The sequence below is a fragment of the Notechis scutatus genome, chromosome 3 (genome assembly GCF_049901735.1).
Source record: "Notechis scutatus isolate UNSWTSFEM ecotype Mainland chromosome 3, rNotScu1.2, whole genome shotgun sequence".
Lineage (NCBI taxonomy): Eukaryota > Metazoa > Chordata > Lepidosauria > Squamata > Elapidae > Notechis > Notechis scutatus.
The window spans coordinates 192,408,487-192,423,009 of record NC_142011.1 but is presented as its reverse complement, the minus strand read 5'-3'; the positions used below and the strand labels follow the sequence as shown (position 1 = coordinate 192,423,009).

The window sequence follows — 14,523 nt, the reverse complement described above, 5'->3', positions numbered from 1 at the left end:
ATATTAGAGACATGTCTTCATAACATTAACAAGGTAGTGATGATTTAATGTTTGTACCGGTTTCTGAGCCCAATAATTAATGTACTGTATTAGCTAGAATAGAGATTTACCATTTTAGTAATATGAGACTTCCTTTCATTCTCAACTCCTACTCATTACAGCAAGAGATATATAGACAATAGGTATCATCTCAGTCAACTTAAAAAAAAAATAGAGACATTTTGTGATTTCCTAAGCAGATTCAGCTCAATTTGACCAGATACCATTGTCTTTCTAAAGAATAGCTGCATGTCTTCATCAGAGTATCTCCTTGTCTATTTAGTAATCATCTTAGCAAAACCCTACAACTATTGATGGACCGAGTGGATGAAATGAGTCAAGATATTGTAAAACACAACACCTACCTAAGGAACACCAGCAAGCAGCAACAGCAAAAACACCAAGTAAGATTTTTGGGATTGGCCGCCTATCAAAATGTTTGAGAGTGAATCAGTTCATGATAGGATTTTAACAGTAAGATTCAAATTGGCAGGATGTTGTTGTTGTTATTGTTGTTGTTGTTGTTGTTGTTGTTGTTATTATTATTATTATTATTATTATTATTATTATTATTATTATTATTATTATTATTATTATTATTATTATTATTTCACCTAAATATACAAGCCAGTTTAGAAAACCGTTCTTTCTGTCCTTGGCATTTATTACATGGATGGAGAACATGGACTTAGCTGCTGAGTGCTCCTTGACTTATCGGTATAAATCTGCAGGGGCAAATTTATGAAATGATTTTAACGATGGAAAAACTGATTTGAAGGGGGTGAAGGGAAACCCGGGAAGGTTACCTAGTAGTTCTTGCTCAACTTCTAATGGCTGTAGCTGGGTTTTATGCACCATTGCTGGCCCCGCTCATTTTATTTAGCTCTACAGTTGAATGCAAGCACAAGCAGTTTTGAGGGGAACATTACCTGTTTGATAAAGTGTAAAAATACATTTTATGGATGTCTTTTTCCCCTTTGTGTTCCCTTCTCTGCTTCTACCTGCCACCTTCCCATTTCTTCTCCCTTTTCATTCTCTCTGACATACAAACCTTTATGCTCTTATTCACTCATATTTTCTAAATCTGGATGCATTTTGTGTTCTTCTATCAAGCAGCAAAACGTCACCAGACATTTCTTGATTCACTGGCCAGAAGTGTAACAAAACCTGTACTGTTGAAGCTTTAAATGTTTGCCATTTAAGTAAGGGGGATGGGCAAGACAGAGAATAAAATCTGCTATTTTGCCTGTCTATGTACCTCATAATAATACGTAACTCTGAAAAATGAAAATATTGGGAATATTTGCAGACTGCCTTCTCTCTTTTACTAATCTCAAACTGTATTGGAAGTGAAGCTACATTCATTTTAAATTAATGTTATGACTTACCCACTCTGCTCTTCTTTTTCTCCTTGTACCTTTTCTGATTTTGTACATGAAAATCAGAAATAGTAAATCAAAAGTTGAAATTGGTCACTGTCTTAACATAGCTTCTGCTAAAGACATAGCTCCATCATATCATAAACTTAAGATAATGGATGAGGTTTCCACAAATCAACTAAGCCAATCCATCTACTCCAAGCATTAATGTGCGAATACAGCATGAGGCCTTTGACAGATTTACTTATGCATGTTGTACAAATCAGATGTTTAGTCACTATGGCTATTGAGATATGAAGATCTTGGAGAACTTAATGAAGAGCAAGAGTGGACACTCAAAGTGACAACATTTTGATGGAGTAGGCAGGACGTGATGCCAAGTGTTTGGGATTGCATCACATACTATGCTAAGCCCACTTTAGAACACAGGCTATAATTTTGACGTTTTCTGCCTCAAAGTGGCCTTTCAAATTATGTCAGTTTCTCTTAAGAAGAAATTATTTGCCAGACAATTCAGTTTAAGGTTTGGAATCTTCCCACATTCTCCCCTTTTAAGTCTGAGGCCATCCATTTTTCTAGGAGCAATTAAAGATCTGTGGGTCACAGTTGGGCTTGTAATAGTGGCTTTAGGTTGCACAGTATAAAAAGGAGATGGGTGGATTGAAGTATATTTTGCCTTCCTATTTTGCCTTCTTAATATAACTCTGCATTTTGAAATCCAGATGTGCTGTATAAAATATAATATCACCTTTGTTGAACTCAGGATCCTTGTAGGCCAGAAATAAAGAGATTACAGGTAGTCTTCTCTTGTTGACCTTTCATTCAATGACAGTCTAAAGTGCTGGGGAAAAAAAATAACTTTTTTTTGACAGTGCTGAAAAAACAACAACTTTACAGCCCATTTACAACCAGTGCAGTACCCCTCAGTCATGTAATTGCCATTACAATCAGTATGCATTTTTCGTGTGCCCGATCTGTGTATCTCCCACCCTCCTTGCAAACCAGAGACTGGAGAGAAAGGGATAGCAAGAAACCATGCTCTCTGTTCTTCTGAAGATCAAAAGCATTAAGACGGCAATGGAAGCCTGTGGCTGGGAACCCTAGGCGCACTACGCAAACAGCTTACAGTACTTTCTTGAAATCTACTTCTCTCCAGCCTCTGCTATGTGAGGGCATGGCTGGGGAGAAGCAAGTGATTTTTGTAGGAATCTCTCCTTTGTCTAGCCTTTTTCCTGCCATTAGGCAAACACAACCACTTACTGTTGATATGTAGAAAAGCAAACAGCTTACTCTCTTGAAATCCCTCTCCAATCTCTCTGCTTTGTAAAGGGAGGGGGAGAGGTCAGGCAAAGGAGAGATTGCATACAGAAATTCCTTGCTGTTCTCCTTCTCTCCTCCCCTCCCCCAGCCAGAGTAGAAAGATTGGAGGCAAAGGTATTTCAAGAGAGTAAGCAGTTTGCAAAGCATATCTTCCAGCCTGGGCTGCTGGCATAATTGCATTGCTTTCAGTATGTACAAGAAAGTAAGCAGACACTCAAGTATTCCCAAGGATAGGCATTTGCTTAAGAGGCAAACAAATACTGAAGTTGTGAAACTGAGTGCAGTGGTTTTGTCTCTTTCCAGATTGAAAGCCCACTCCTGGTCACATGATCTCCCATTTAGTACCTGCTTTATTAGCAGCAGAACAGCCAGGCCCAGATAGGGTAAACTGCACGAGGACTACCTGTATATTGAATGTACCAGGATCCTTATATTGAAGATTACTTATTTAAAGCATGACTCAAGATTGGAAAGTGGGGGAATTGATATAGTTTGTATATAGCTTCTAAAAAGCTCCAGACAGTGTACAGATCAAATTAGCCATGTAAAAAATGACTTTCAGAAAAACCATGAACCTATCATATATACCCACCTGGTCCCAGTAATTCCACTTCAGCTTCAAAAGACCTTTGGAAAAGCCAAGTTCTAACATGAATCAAGAAAGCTATCACAATCAGGGCCAATCTTAGGTCAGATATCAAGCTTCTAAAGAGGCATTTGTATGAATCAATTGTCTTCTCATTCAAGACAATATTAACCACTTAAGATAAAATCCCCAAATTATTGTTGTATTGAATGTTCTCCCACACATTCCCATTATGGGGCTGCAGTGGACAAATCATAATGGAAAGGAGGAAATTGTATTGATCATAGAATTCATTGAGGTGAAAGGGCAGCTCAAACACAGTTCCTGGACCTCTTGGAGATTTCCAAGGGCTTAGCTACATCACAAATCATTCTGTATTTGGTCTAGATCAGCCTCGTAACTTAGTTTAAGCTACACCAAGAACATTCCTTCAGATGATTTCCAAGAAATGGCCTTTGGATCAATGCATCCATTGAACTATTGTGTCTCTTTAGTACCAGCAGAGACGTCAGCAAGAAAACCTACAGCGTCAGAGTAGAGGAGAACCTCCCCTTCCTGAGGAAGACTTGAACAAACTCTTCAAGCCGCCACAGCCTCCTGCCAGGATGGACTCCCTTTTGATTGCAGGTAATGATCCAGAGGGAAAAATCCATCATTTTTTATACCTCTACTGCTTGTTTTCAGCGTGATGTGGAAGCAAGTAAAATAAAGGCCTCCTGGATGGCCCTGTTTTGGTTTCGCTGCCATGTTAACCTTTACTTCAATAAGTGGCAAATTCAGATTTCCTGCTGTTTTTCTGGAATTATGGAAAAAAGGACAGAGATCAAGGCAAAAAAGCAAAAAAAAATATACACTATGAAGTGAAGACACAGTGGAAAGGAAGTGTTGACAATGATTTTGTCCACTCCAACACCCACCAAATTCCCAGAACTCCTAATTAACCTGCTGGCTGGGAATTCTGGAAATTATAGTTTAATGTATTGGGAAGGCACCATGTTGAGAGAAGACTGGAATAGAGAAATGTTTTTGTGGTCTGAAATAGTGCAAATGCTTGAAACCATGGTTTAAAAAAATCCTGGTGTTCCTCTTTTTGGTTCCTTGTGCCATGATAATTCAGGAGCCAAAGATCATGTGTGGATTACGAAATTTCAAATATAATTTAATATTCCCTGAAAATGGAGCTCTTCAAATCATTTTAGATCTGGGATGTCAAACTCGATTTCATTGAGGGCCACATCACGGTTATGTTTGACCTTGGGGGAGGGCTGTGGGGCATGGCCAAGGTGGGTGTGGCCAGCATGATGTCACTTGTGTTGAGCGCCTGTGGTGGCCCAAGTGCTCTGCCAGCAAAAATGGATTCCCAAGCTCTGTTTTTGGCTGCAACGGCCTCCTGCAACCCTCTTAGCCAGCAAAAACAGAGCTCGGGAGGGCCGCATGTGGCCCTCACGAGCTCCCTTTTCACTGGCAGAGGCACCACGGGCCGGTCCTTCTCTATTTCCAGGGCAGCCCTGTGGGCCAGATCTAAGTACCTCATGGGCCAGATTCGGCCCCGGGCCTTGAGTTTGACAGCCCTGTTTTAGATAGATAGGATACTATAAAATATGTGGAACTATATAAATTTTAGCCTCCTTGACTAGCCGAAAATAAGTATGCCTTGAATTCTGATCATTCTCCAGCAACAAAGTCTTTTTTAAGGGGAAACCCCCAGTTAAACTTTTTTTTCACTTATCTTTCCATTCACTTTTGCTTTATACTTCAGTTAGGAGAAAGGACAACTGATTTATATTTCTACAGCCCTCCGCCAATTTTTTTTCTTTTTAGAAGTCTGGGGGGGACTAAAAGCCTTTACTTTTTTAATTCATGCAGAATTAAGTTGTGGATCAAAGCTGAAATGTGGTTGGTTTTGTCTCTCAAGCGTTTTAAAAACTTTTTGAAGTGGAAATGAAAATGTATTGGTCTGTTAAGCAATTTTAATTTTGATAATCTGGCTTTGTTTTTCTGCTCTTCCTGATTAGTAGAGGAAATAAATTATAAAAACAAACTATGTACAGAAAGAGTGGGCCAGGGGCAAGGTGACACTTTTTTGATTTGTGTAGCACTTCAGACAAACCCTTCACAGACTGCTGACTTGATTGCTAATAACATGAGGTAGCTAACAAAAACATGACCTATAAAATGTCAGCTAGCTGAGGAAAGCAGCTTTGTTAGAGATAGAACATGTGTGTGTATGTGTGTGTGTGTGTGTTAACATACTCAGTACTGTAGTACTGTTTCTATTCCTATTTTTAGACCTATTTTCCCAGTTATTTCACATTTATTAAGTTATTCCACTTTATAGGGTTTGTCTGTCATAAATTTTCAGAAGTGGATTTCTGAAGAAAAAAAAAACCTACTACAAATTAGTTTGAGTCATATAAGCCAGGAATAATATGCAAGTTCCTAAAACTAAAAAGGAATTCACTAAATGTTGTGCTGATAACATGGCCTGAATGACTAAACCTATTTTTATTTTTGTATCATTCAGAATGCAAAAGCAAATCAACTTTCCCAATTTAATCAGAAGAATGAAAATATCATTCCATATTTGTTCAGATAAGGCCTTTTTCAAGGCAATTTGGGGAAAGCTGTTGATAATTGGGTCCATTTTTCAAATCTGATCAAGAATTCAAGTCAGAGTTTGCCTACTTAGAGGTGGGAAAAAGGAAAGACTATATAAACCATTGGGCAGGAGAAAGAAACACACCCCATATTTCAACATAACTTTGTCCTGACAATCTGCAAGCTAATGTCACACTGAAATCGGATTTTGTAACTTTGGGGAGTCTGAGAAGCTATTCTTGGTGAGCTCCAGTACCTAAGTAAAATGGATTTACAGTTTGTCCTCGACTTACAATCATTTGTTTAGCAACTATTTGAATTTAGAATGGCACTGAAAAAAAGTGATTTACTGTACGACCAGTCTCAAACTTTTGACATTCACAACATCCCCACAGATCAGAATTTGGGAGCTTGGCAACCAGCATATATTTATGATGGTTGCAGCATCCTAGAGTCATGTGATCGCTATTTGCAGCCTTCCCAGCCAGCTTCTCACAAGCAAAATTAACAAGGGAAGGTGGATTCACTTAATAACCAGGTGATCCGCTTAACAACCATGACAAAAAAGATCATACAATTGGGTGCGATTCATTTGCTTGGTTGTGAAAATTCCATCCCAATTATGGATGTAAGTCGAAGATGACTTAAGCGTGGCTCAAACTCATCTTGCTTGCATGATTACTCTTTCTTTAATAAATTCCCCATTCTGTCCCATAAAGCTTTACAATTTGCAACATTTGGAGGGATACTAAAAAACGAAGCCTTTTTCTGAGTAAAAATGCTTCAGATTATATACTTTAGTATCAAAGAGTAACAAAATGGCTAGGTTCACACAACTCACTAGACTCTGTTATTAGGTAGCTGGAAATTCAGTGCATTGTGGTAACCTGGTTGTTTTAAGTAGTATGAATTGTGTGTGAATCAGTCATATTATCAAATTGAACCAATATGAATTAATTCAGTTATATACAGTTTACTTATTTGGGCATGGTGTATTGTATGAGCTGTGATCAATGTGAAGAAAATGGAGTTAGAAACTATGTTTTGGATTGGAAGTTTTATATTAAAATATCTGTCTGATTTTTCATTAAAGTATTTTTTCTCTCTTCCCATCTCTTTTCTTCGTAGGTCAAATTAATAATTATAGCCGGAACATCAAGGAATTCACAGCCCAGAATCTGGGCAAGCTTTTCTTGGCTCAGTCACTTCAAGAACACAACAATTAGGAAAGAAAATAAAGTGCTTTTTTTTCTTGCCTACCAAAAGTGCAGACGTTTGGAATCGCACCACATTTTTAACTTTCATTCCACATTGTAAAATGAACCGTGAATTAAACTCTTATGTGTTTTGAGTAGAATTATTCTTCTTCTAACGGAAAAAAAAGCATAATAAAAGATGTAAAACTTTTTAGCATGTGCTTATTGACTGCCAGACAGCTATCTCTAGATTGTTATTTTCAGATGCCAAGTTTCACATGAGTGTTTGATAGAACAGATCAATCCTTCATAAGACCTTAAATTGCCATTTCAAATGAGGTGGAAAAAGGCTTCTCTACGTAGAGAAATTTTATTTTTAAATACACACAATGCAGAGCCTCTAGAAAGAATTATTCTGCTGAGGCTGAATCCCATTTCTCAAGTTGCCTTTTAAAAACCCATAGAAAATCTGCCCTAAAATGGCTGGGTGGACCTATATTTTCCCATAGTAATGGACAGGGACAAATCCATTGTACTACCAAGGAAGCCCTTCTGTCTCGTGTATACTTTGAAATTATTTTCAAACAATGACAAAGGCCGCTTTGAACTAGTGTTATAACACTAAAAGTGGAAGATGATTGGTTGCTTTGATACCAAATAGTTCCAATCTATAGATAATGCAATTGCATTATCATTCTGAACTTACAATCATGTTTGAGTTTCTTCTGAAATGGGAGGTTTTGAATAAATGTGGCGGTTCACGCTTAGCACTTTTGCCAACTCTTCCCTAAAACTATTTTTAAAAACATGACTCGGATAAATGGCAGAAGGGCACTGAACATCTGAGAATCTCTCCTTGGGCAAAAATCTTCTCAAATGATTCAGGTGACAAATGAGCAAAAAATGAGTGGACTAGACTAAGAGGTATCTAACTCGCTCGTACACTTCAGCAAAAGTTCCAGTTCTATCAGGAAAAAGAATTAAAATGTGTTTCCAATTGCATCACAGGTAGTCCTCGACTTATGACCAAAGTTGAGCCCAGAATTTCCATTGCTAAGCGATACTGTTCTTAAGTGAGTTTTGCCTCATTTTACAACCTTTCTTGCCACAGTTGTTAAGTGAATCACCGCTGTTGTTAAATTAGTCACAGAAGTTATTAAGTGAATATGACTTCCCCATTGATTTTGTTTGTCAGAAGATCGCAAAAGGGGATCAGGAAACCCTGGGACACTGCAACCATCATAAACACATCATCATCATCATCATTGTCGTTTAACAACCCCATAATCCCTTGTGGAGTAGAGTCTGGGCAATTGAATAGAGCTAGCAGTGTGTTTTACTGGCCAGATGCCTTTCCTGTTGCCAGTGCGGAGTTTTGTTCAGCAGATACATTCTCATTGTGTTCAAAGAGAGAAATATTTGCCTCTACCTAGGATCAGCCTCCTGATTGTGAGCCAAGAACTCCACCTCTAGGCCACCGCCCCACTCCAACCATAATAAACACATGTCAGTGATCAATTGTCCAATGTTTGATCATGTGACCATGGGAATACTGCAATGGTTGTGTGAAAAACAATCATACTTTGCTTTTCAGGGCTGTTGTAATTTTGAACGGTCACTAAACCAATAGTTGTAAGTTGAGGACTATCAGTATTTTCTAGGAGGACAGATTCCTTTAAACTGGGAAATTAAGAGAATTACATTTAGCTGAAAACATGAAAATTATCCAGGGGGCAACCACAGTTTGACTGAAAAGAGAGATTGTTGAGGAGGGGTGGAGTTTTAAGATGAAATTACAAGTGTGGAATACAAGTTATCAAGATGGAAACATTTGCCTCCCTCTTTCTCCTCAGCCTCTACTTTAGACATTGGTCACACTATGTAAATGAATATGCAGATGGTTTGCAAACCTCAGGCATTTGGCAAGTCTACCCAGCCATGATATTTGCAAGCGCATGATGCTCTTTTTGTGAATTACTCCTATAATCTCTATACTTAAAGCTCTTGTATCCTGTAGCACCAGTTCAAGTACCACATTATACAGAAAAGCATGTCTAGCAATCTTGTACTCACTTGCTTTTTATCTAGAAAGGACTAAAAACATGTATTGTGGGAGCAAAACTGATCTAGTGTCTGAATGGAGAGATTTCATTTTGACTTTAAAAGTTCCTTTGCTTTTGAGGCCCAATTGCAAGAAACCATTATACGGGTAGACCTCAGTAGCTCTAATGGAGTTTGCTCATTACAGTTGTAAGTTATGACAGTCATAAAGCAAGTCACCCACGCAACTGACATGATTTTACTACCTTTTTCATGGCGGTCATTAAGTGAACACCCCGGTTAAACAAACCCATTGTTTGCTATAAGGCAAATCCATTGTTTGCTGTAAAGCTGGAAATAAACACTGTTTTTTTTAATGTCATAAATCATGGTTATGTTACCACAGGACGCTGCAAATGTCCATAAATGTGGACCAGTTACTGAGTACCTAAAATGTGGTAATGTGACCATGGGGGCGATTGGCCAGCTATCAGAACTTGGGAATCAGATTGTAAATACCTTTTGGAGGGTCTGTTGTAACTTTGCACAATCACTAAGTGGCCAGTTGTAATATGAAATTAGCATGCATCCTGCTCCAACTTAAAAGTCTTGCAGCCTACATATGCAGTCCATATATGAACAAAATGTCTCCTGGGCTGAATTTTGGTATTATGCATTGAGGTTCTCAATGTTATTACAGCTCCGTAACATTAATAAGCTTCCCATCCATCCTATTGTAATTTATTTAGCCTAGCAGGGAGATTGCTAAAATGCACGTAGTCTTCAGGTGTATTGTTGGCATACTATGCAATGACTGGTAGGTGTTAATTAAGTCCCCATATGTAGTCACAGGCTATTTTTAGGGATTGTGTAACAGCCTTCTACAAGTGCACAGCACCTGAAATGTATTATGCCAATATTTATATAAGTTACCAAATACCAAGATCATTGGGTTACCTAGGTGAGAATGGAAGGGTATACACGTTACCCTAGCCTTTCAAAAGCCCAAAGTACTAGCTTGGTTTTTGGCATTAGGGCAATTAAATTCATTCTGGTCGGCTTTATAGATAGTTGGGAATAGAAATCTCATCCATTGAATCCATTGAAACCTTAAGCAGCTCAGCCTAATGTTAACAGAACCACCCTTCTCTTAGTGAGGGGAACATTAATTTGAAAGTCAAATGCATCAGATGGAGTTTGAGAGGTTGCACATTAATAAAGAACTTGGAAGTAGAGCCCGTTGAAATGTCAAAATACACATTTGTAGTTCAAACATTTGTCTTTAGATGGCAAATTTCAAGCTAATATCCTTTCACTTTGTTTTAGTCAACCATTATGTTTTAATCTTTGTTTGTTTTACTTGACACAATGATGTGCCTTTAATACCATCGCAAAGAACCTATTGGATTATTTTTTTCCACATTTAACTTCTGTAATTGCTTGGCCAGCCCTAAAGAATTCACTTTATTGCTTGGTGCCTTCTGCTAAGGTTTCCTCCTATTTTGACTGGTGCTATGCCAGGTAGCCATAAATCTTGATCTTCATCTTTTTCCCCCTAAAATTTATATTGGAGAATAGCTTGACTCCCTCTTCCTTGTGACAACCTCTGAGATATTGGAACACTGCTATCATGTCACCCCCTAGACCTTCTTTTTATTAAACTAGACATATCCAATTCTAGAAATTGTTCATTATATGTTTTAGCCTCTAGTCTCCTAATCATCTTTGTTGCTCTTCTCTGCACTCTTTCTAGAGTCTCAACATCTTTTTTTTTACATCACGACCAAAACTGGATGCAGTATTCCAAGTGTAGACTTACCCAGGCATCATGAAGTGATATTAACACTTCATGTGATCTTGATTCTATCCCTTTCTTAATGCAGCCTAGAACTGTGTTGGCTTTTGGGGCAGCTGTAGCACACTGCTGACTCAAATTTAAGTGATTGTCTATTAGGACTCCAAGATACCTTTCACAGTTACTATTATTGTGAGATGCCACCTACTGTTTCTTGTCCTGCCTTCCGTTGCTTTGGTAAACAGGCTGACTCTCTCTTCTTTATGGTAGCCCCTCAAATATTGGAACACTGCTATCATGTCACCCCAGGTTCTTCTCTTCTTTAGACTAGACATACCTAGTTCCCTCAATCACTCACCATAAGTTTCAAACTCCAGGCCCCTACTCATCTTTATTCTCTGCACTCTTTCCAGAGTCTCAACATCCTTTTTTATATTGTGGCAACCAAAACTGGATGCAATAGTTCAAGTGATGACTTTAATCCATTCTTTCTGTAAAGAAGATGATGTTGTACTTCAACTTCTCTGCAATGTAGTGAAATGCTGAACCTTTATAAGGGTGGTAATTAATAGCACTTAGACTAAGGATGGGGGGAGAAGCAGGAGAATGATACTCCACCATTGAACGATTTGGTGGCTTCCCAGTCATTTCAAAGGGGAAATTAGAAGTTCGTGATGCCTGATGCTCAGCTATCTTTCAGCCCTGATACTGTAAATTGGGGGCTGACCTAATGGAAGCCATTTATATTAGCTGGTCAAGCTATGATGAGATAAGATTGACCGCATTTGGAAGAATTGTGAAAGGGGGGGGGACACTTATTAGTGAAGAATTCTAGCTTAGGCACAAATGGAATCATGAATTACCAGATCATGGAGGCTGAAGGCCCTCTCCCCATGAAACAAGTCATCAGTCTTTAATGAGGTTATAACCCTGGATTTATTAGACTCATTTCACACAGAGGACTTTTAGGTGCATAACTTCCATTATCTCTAATAGGATGTGCACAATTAAAGTCCTACATGCAGTGCAAGAGATGAGAATTTATCCCTTGGGAGAAGAAAAAGTTGAACCTCAAGCAACTTTAATGGCCAGCTCAGCTGAACATTGTGAGCATACATGCCAAATACGAAGTTGTGAAGTGTTATCAGCTTTTGTTGTGATGCTAAGAAAATGCAGAGGTAATGAAAAGAGATTTTCCTAGTTTGTAAGCTTCTTTTATAAATCAGAACCCATTGATGCTATGAAGTCCAGCATTTTACAAATTATGTAAACGAATTTAAAATAAAAAATGCCTACCAAAATTCACATATTGGACAATATATGTGCCTCAAATGGACTCTTTAGGAGGAACGTACACCAAAATGCACATGACTGCTTGGGATTTTTTATCTTTTAAAAGCAAACTGTTTGGGATAAAACTGGGCTGTTATATGGTTTATGTATTACTGTGAACATGGAAAAAATGTATGGTAGAAATATGGAATAATTGAAAATAAAATTTTCCAGATTCTGAAAAATAGTTTGTAATTAAACAAATAAATGTGTTTGTAATAAAAAAAATTAAATAACAAACACATGTTAGCTACTATTAAAAAATGGACTCAGAAATACTGACAATTATATGCAGCAAAACTGTTTTTAGAGAGAAAATGTATAACAGAAATATGTCCATTAGAGTAGATCTACAATGTGTGTATCTTTAAGAAAGTAGAGAAGAAGAAGAAAAATATCTCATGTTAGGAAAAAGTTCTTGCCAAAATATATTTATTAGCAAAAATGGGTACCATATTTGGAATTTTTGGAACATGTGAGGTGACTCTAAACAAATGGTAGTTGGAGAAGGGTTTGTCCATTCATGAAATGTCAAAGAAACATAACCTGTTACAACATACTGATTTACCAGAACACACACTTTGATAAGAAAGTTTTGAATAAATTGATCCATAATTTTTATTATTTACAAAAGCAAATGTGTAAGAGAAGAACAGGCTGAGGTGTAAGGGGGGATTAAATGTGTCATTAGTTTGGAATAATTATGTTGCCATAAGAGACTCCTGAATTCTGTTGACCCTTATTTAGCACCAATTTAGCCTTGACTGTTAGTTGACTAGATTATTATAGGTAGCAATAATGCACTCTTCTATGCTTATAACTCAACAAATACCCTTGAGGTATTTGTTTCTGATAATGTGTGTGTGTGTGTGTGTATGTATTTAAAGAAGTGTAAAATAACCTGTGGGGTGAAGAAGCTTGGTATCATCAAGCAAAGTATCTGCAGGTACTTGGAAGAGCCTAGGAATATAAGACTATTATTATTATTATTATTATTATTATTATTATTATTATTATTATTATTATTATTATTATTATTATTATTATTATTATTATTATTATTATTATTATTATTATTATTATTATTATTATTATTATTATATTTTTTATCCTATCTTTATGTTTAAATTAAATATAGAATGTGGAATGAGTATAATGTTCTCTTCATAAATATTATGCATTTAATTTTTCCATCAGTACTTAGTAAGGCCAACTACTTCATCCCTCCCCTATAACTATCCTGCCAAAAAGTACCAGCTGTAAGGGAAACATAGACTACTAAAGTATTAAGTATTATATAACTTTAGATATTGCATTGCAAACTCTGAAGAACAGTAACTTCTAATATACAAATAATACAGTAGAAAATGAGGATTCTAGTGCATAAAATTGGCTCCTTTTAGCAATATTAGAAATTTCATTCTTATGAAACAGGAAACCAGAGGGATTTATAAATTCTTAAATATATATTTAACATTTCTGTCAGATTATATTAGTGATGTTTTAAATTAATAAGCGCATCTAATTTCAGAGTCAAGACCAAAATTCCAGCCTTTACATTCTTCCATTTAAATGAGAATACCATATGGTATTATGTTTGTTTAAGAAAGGGAACAAATTATGTAAAATCTTATCAAGGTTTATGGGTGGATATTTTTAGCTAAATTATGTTAGCAAAAATTCAACTTCTTTGCAAAAGGAATGAAAGGATATAATGATTCTGTTCTCCTTACTTTGGAATTTTGCCTTATTGATGAACATTTTGATCCAGGTTAAAATGGAGGATCAAACTGGGATCACTGTGAAACCTTCTTTCTTCTCTCCCTCTTTTCACTTCCAAGTAAAATTTCAGATGATCCCAACTTTTTTAAAACCACTTACAAGCTTTGAACAGTGCTTAATGCTATCTATGTTACTTTTACAATGCCCGCTTCTGATCCCATGACTTGATGTTGGCTTGTTTCCAGAAAAACCATAGATTATTGGTTTTGGAAGATATCATATAGGGTTGTAAATATAAAATGGAACCCACAACCACTAACTCCTATTAGTGCCATTAGAAAAAGAGAAGGAAGCAGAACGCATTATATTGAGGCTGATTGTTCTTATAACTGTATGTCAGATAAATAATGGTTTGATGCAGCTTTCCCTTATCCGTATGCTTCACATGTGTTGAATTCTAGCTTCTATCACTCCAAAGGCACATAGGCACAAAAGCAACTTCAGGGACTTGGATTT

At 37.0% G+C, this 14,523-nt stretch overlaps 1 protein-coding gene and 1 long non-coding RNA gene across 3 annotated transcripts in view; one reads left to right on the top strand and one right to left on the bottom strand.

The window, feature by feature from the left end:
- EIF3H (eukaryotic translation initiation factor 3 subunit H) overlaps positions 1–7,328 on the top strand; it is a 74,675-nt gene extending 67,347 nt beyond the window's left edge. The window contains exons 6-8 of the mRNA XM_026689661.2: positions 323–443; positions 3,819–3,951; positions 7,051–7,328. Of these exons, the coding sequence (XP_026545446.1) occupies positions 323–443; positions 3,819–3,951; positions 7,051–7,148 (352 nt within the window). The 3' untranslated portion in view covers positions 7,149–7,328. The remainder of the gene's footprint in view (positions 1–322; positions 444–3,818; positions 3,952–7,050) is intronic.
- Positions 1–14,523, bottom strand: part of LOC148131537 (uncharacterized) — a 32,036-nt gene that overhangs the window by 4,485 nt on the left and 13,028 nt on the right. Inside the window, exons 3-4 of one of the 2 annotated variants that reach the window (XR_015749008.1) lie at positions 2,167–2,259; positions 405–466 (exon numbers count right to left, since the gene is read on the bottom strand). This is a non-coding gene — a long non-coding RNA (uncharacterized LOC148131537). Of the gene's footprint in view, positions 1–404; positions 467–2,166; positions 2,260–14,523 lie in introns of those variants that run through there. The other variant, XR_015749007.1, reaches the window with a different exon arrangement.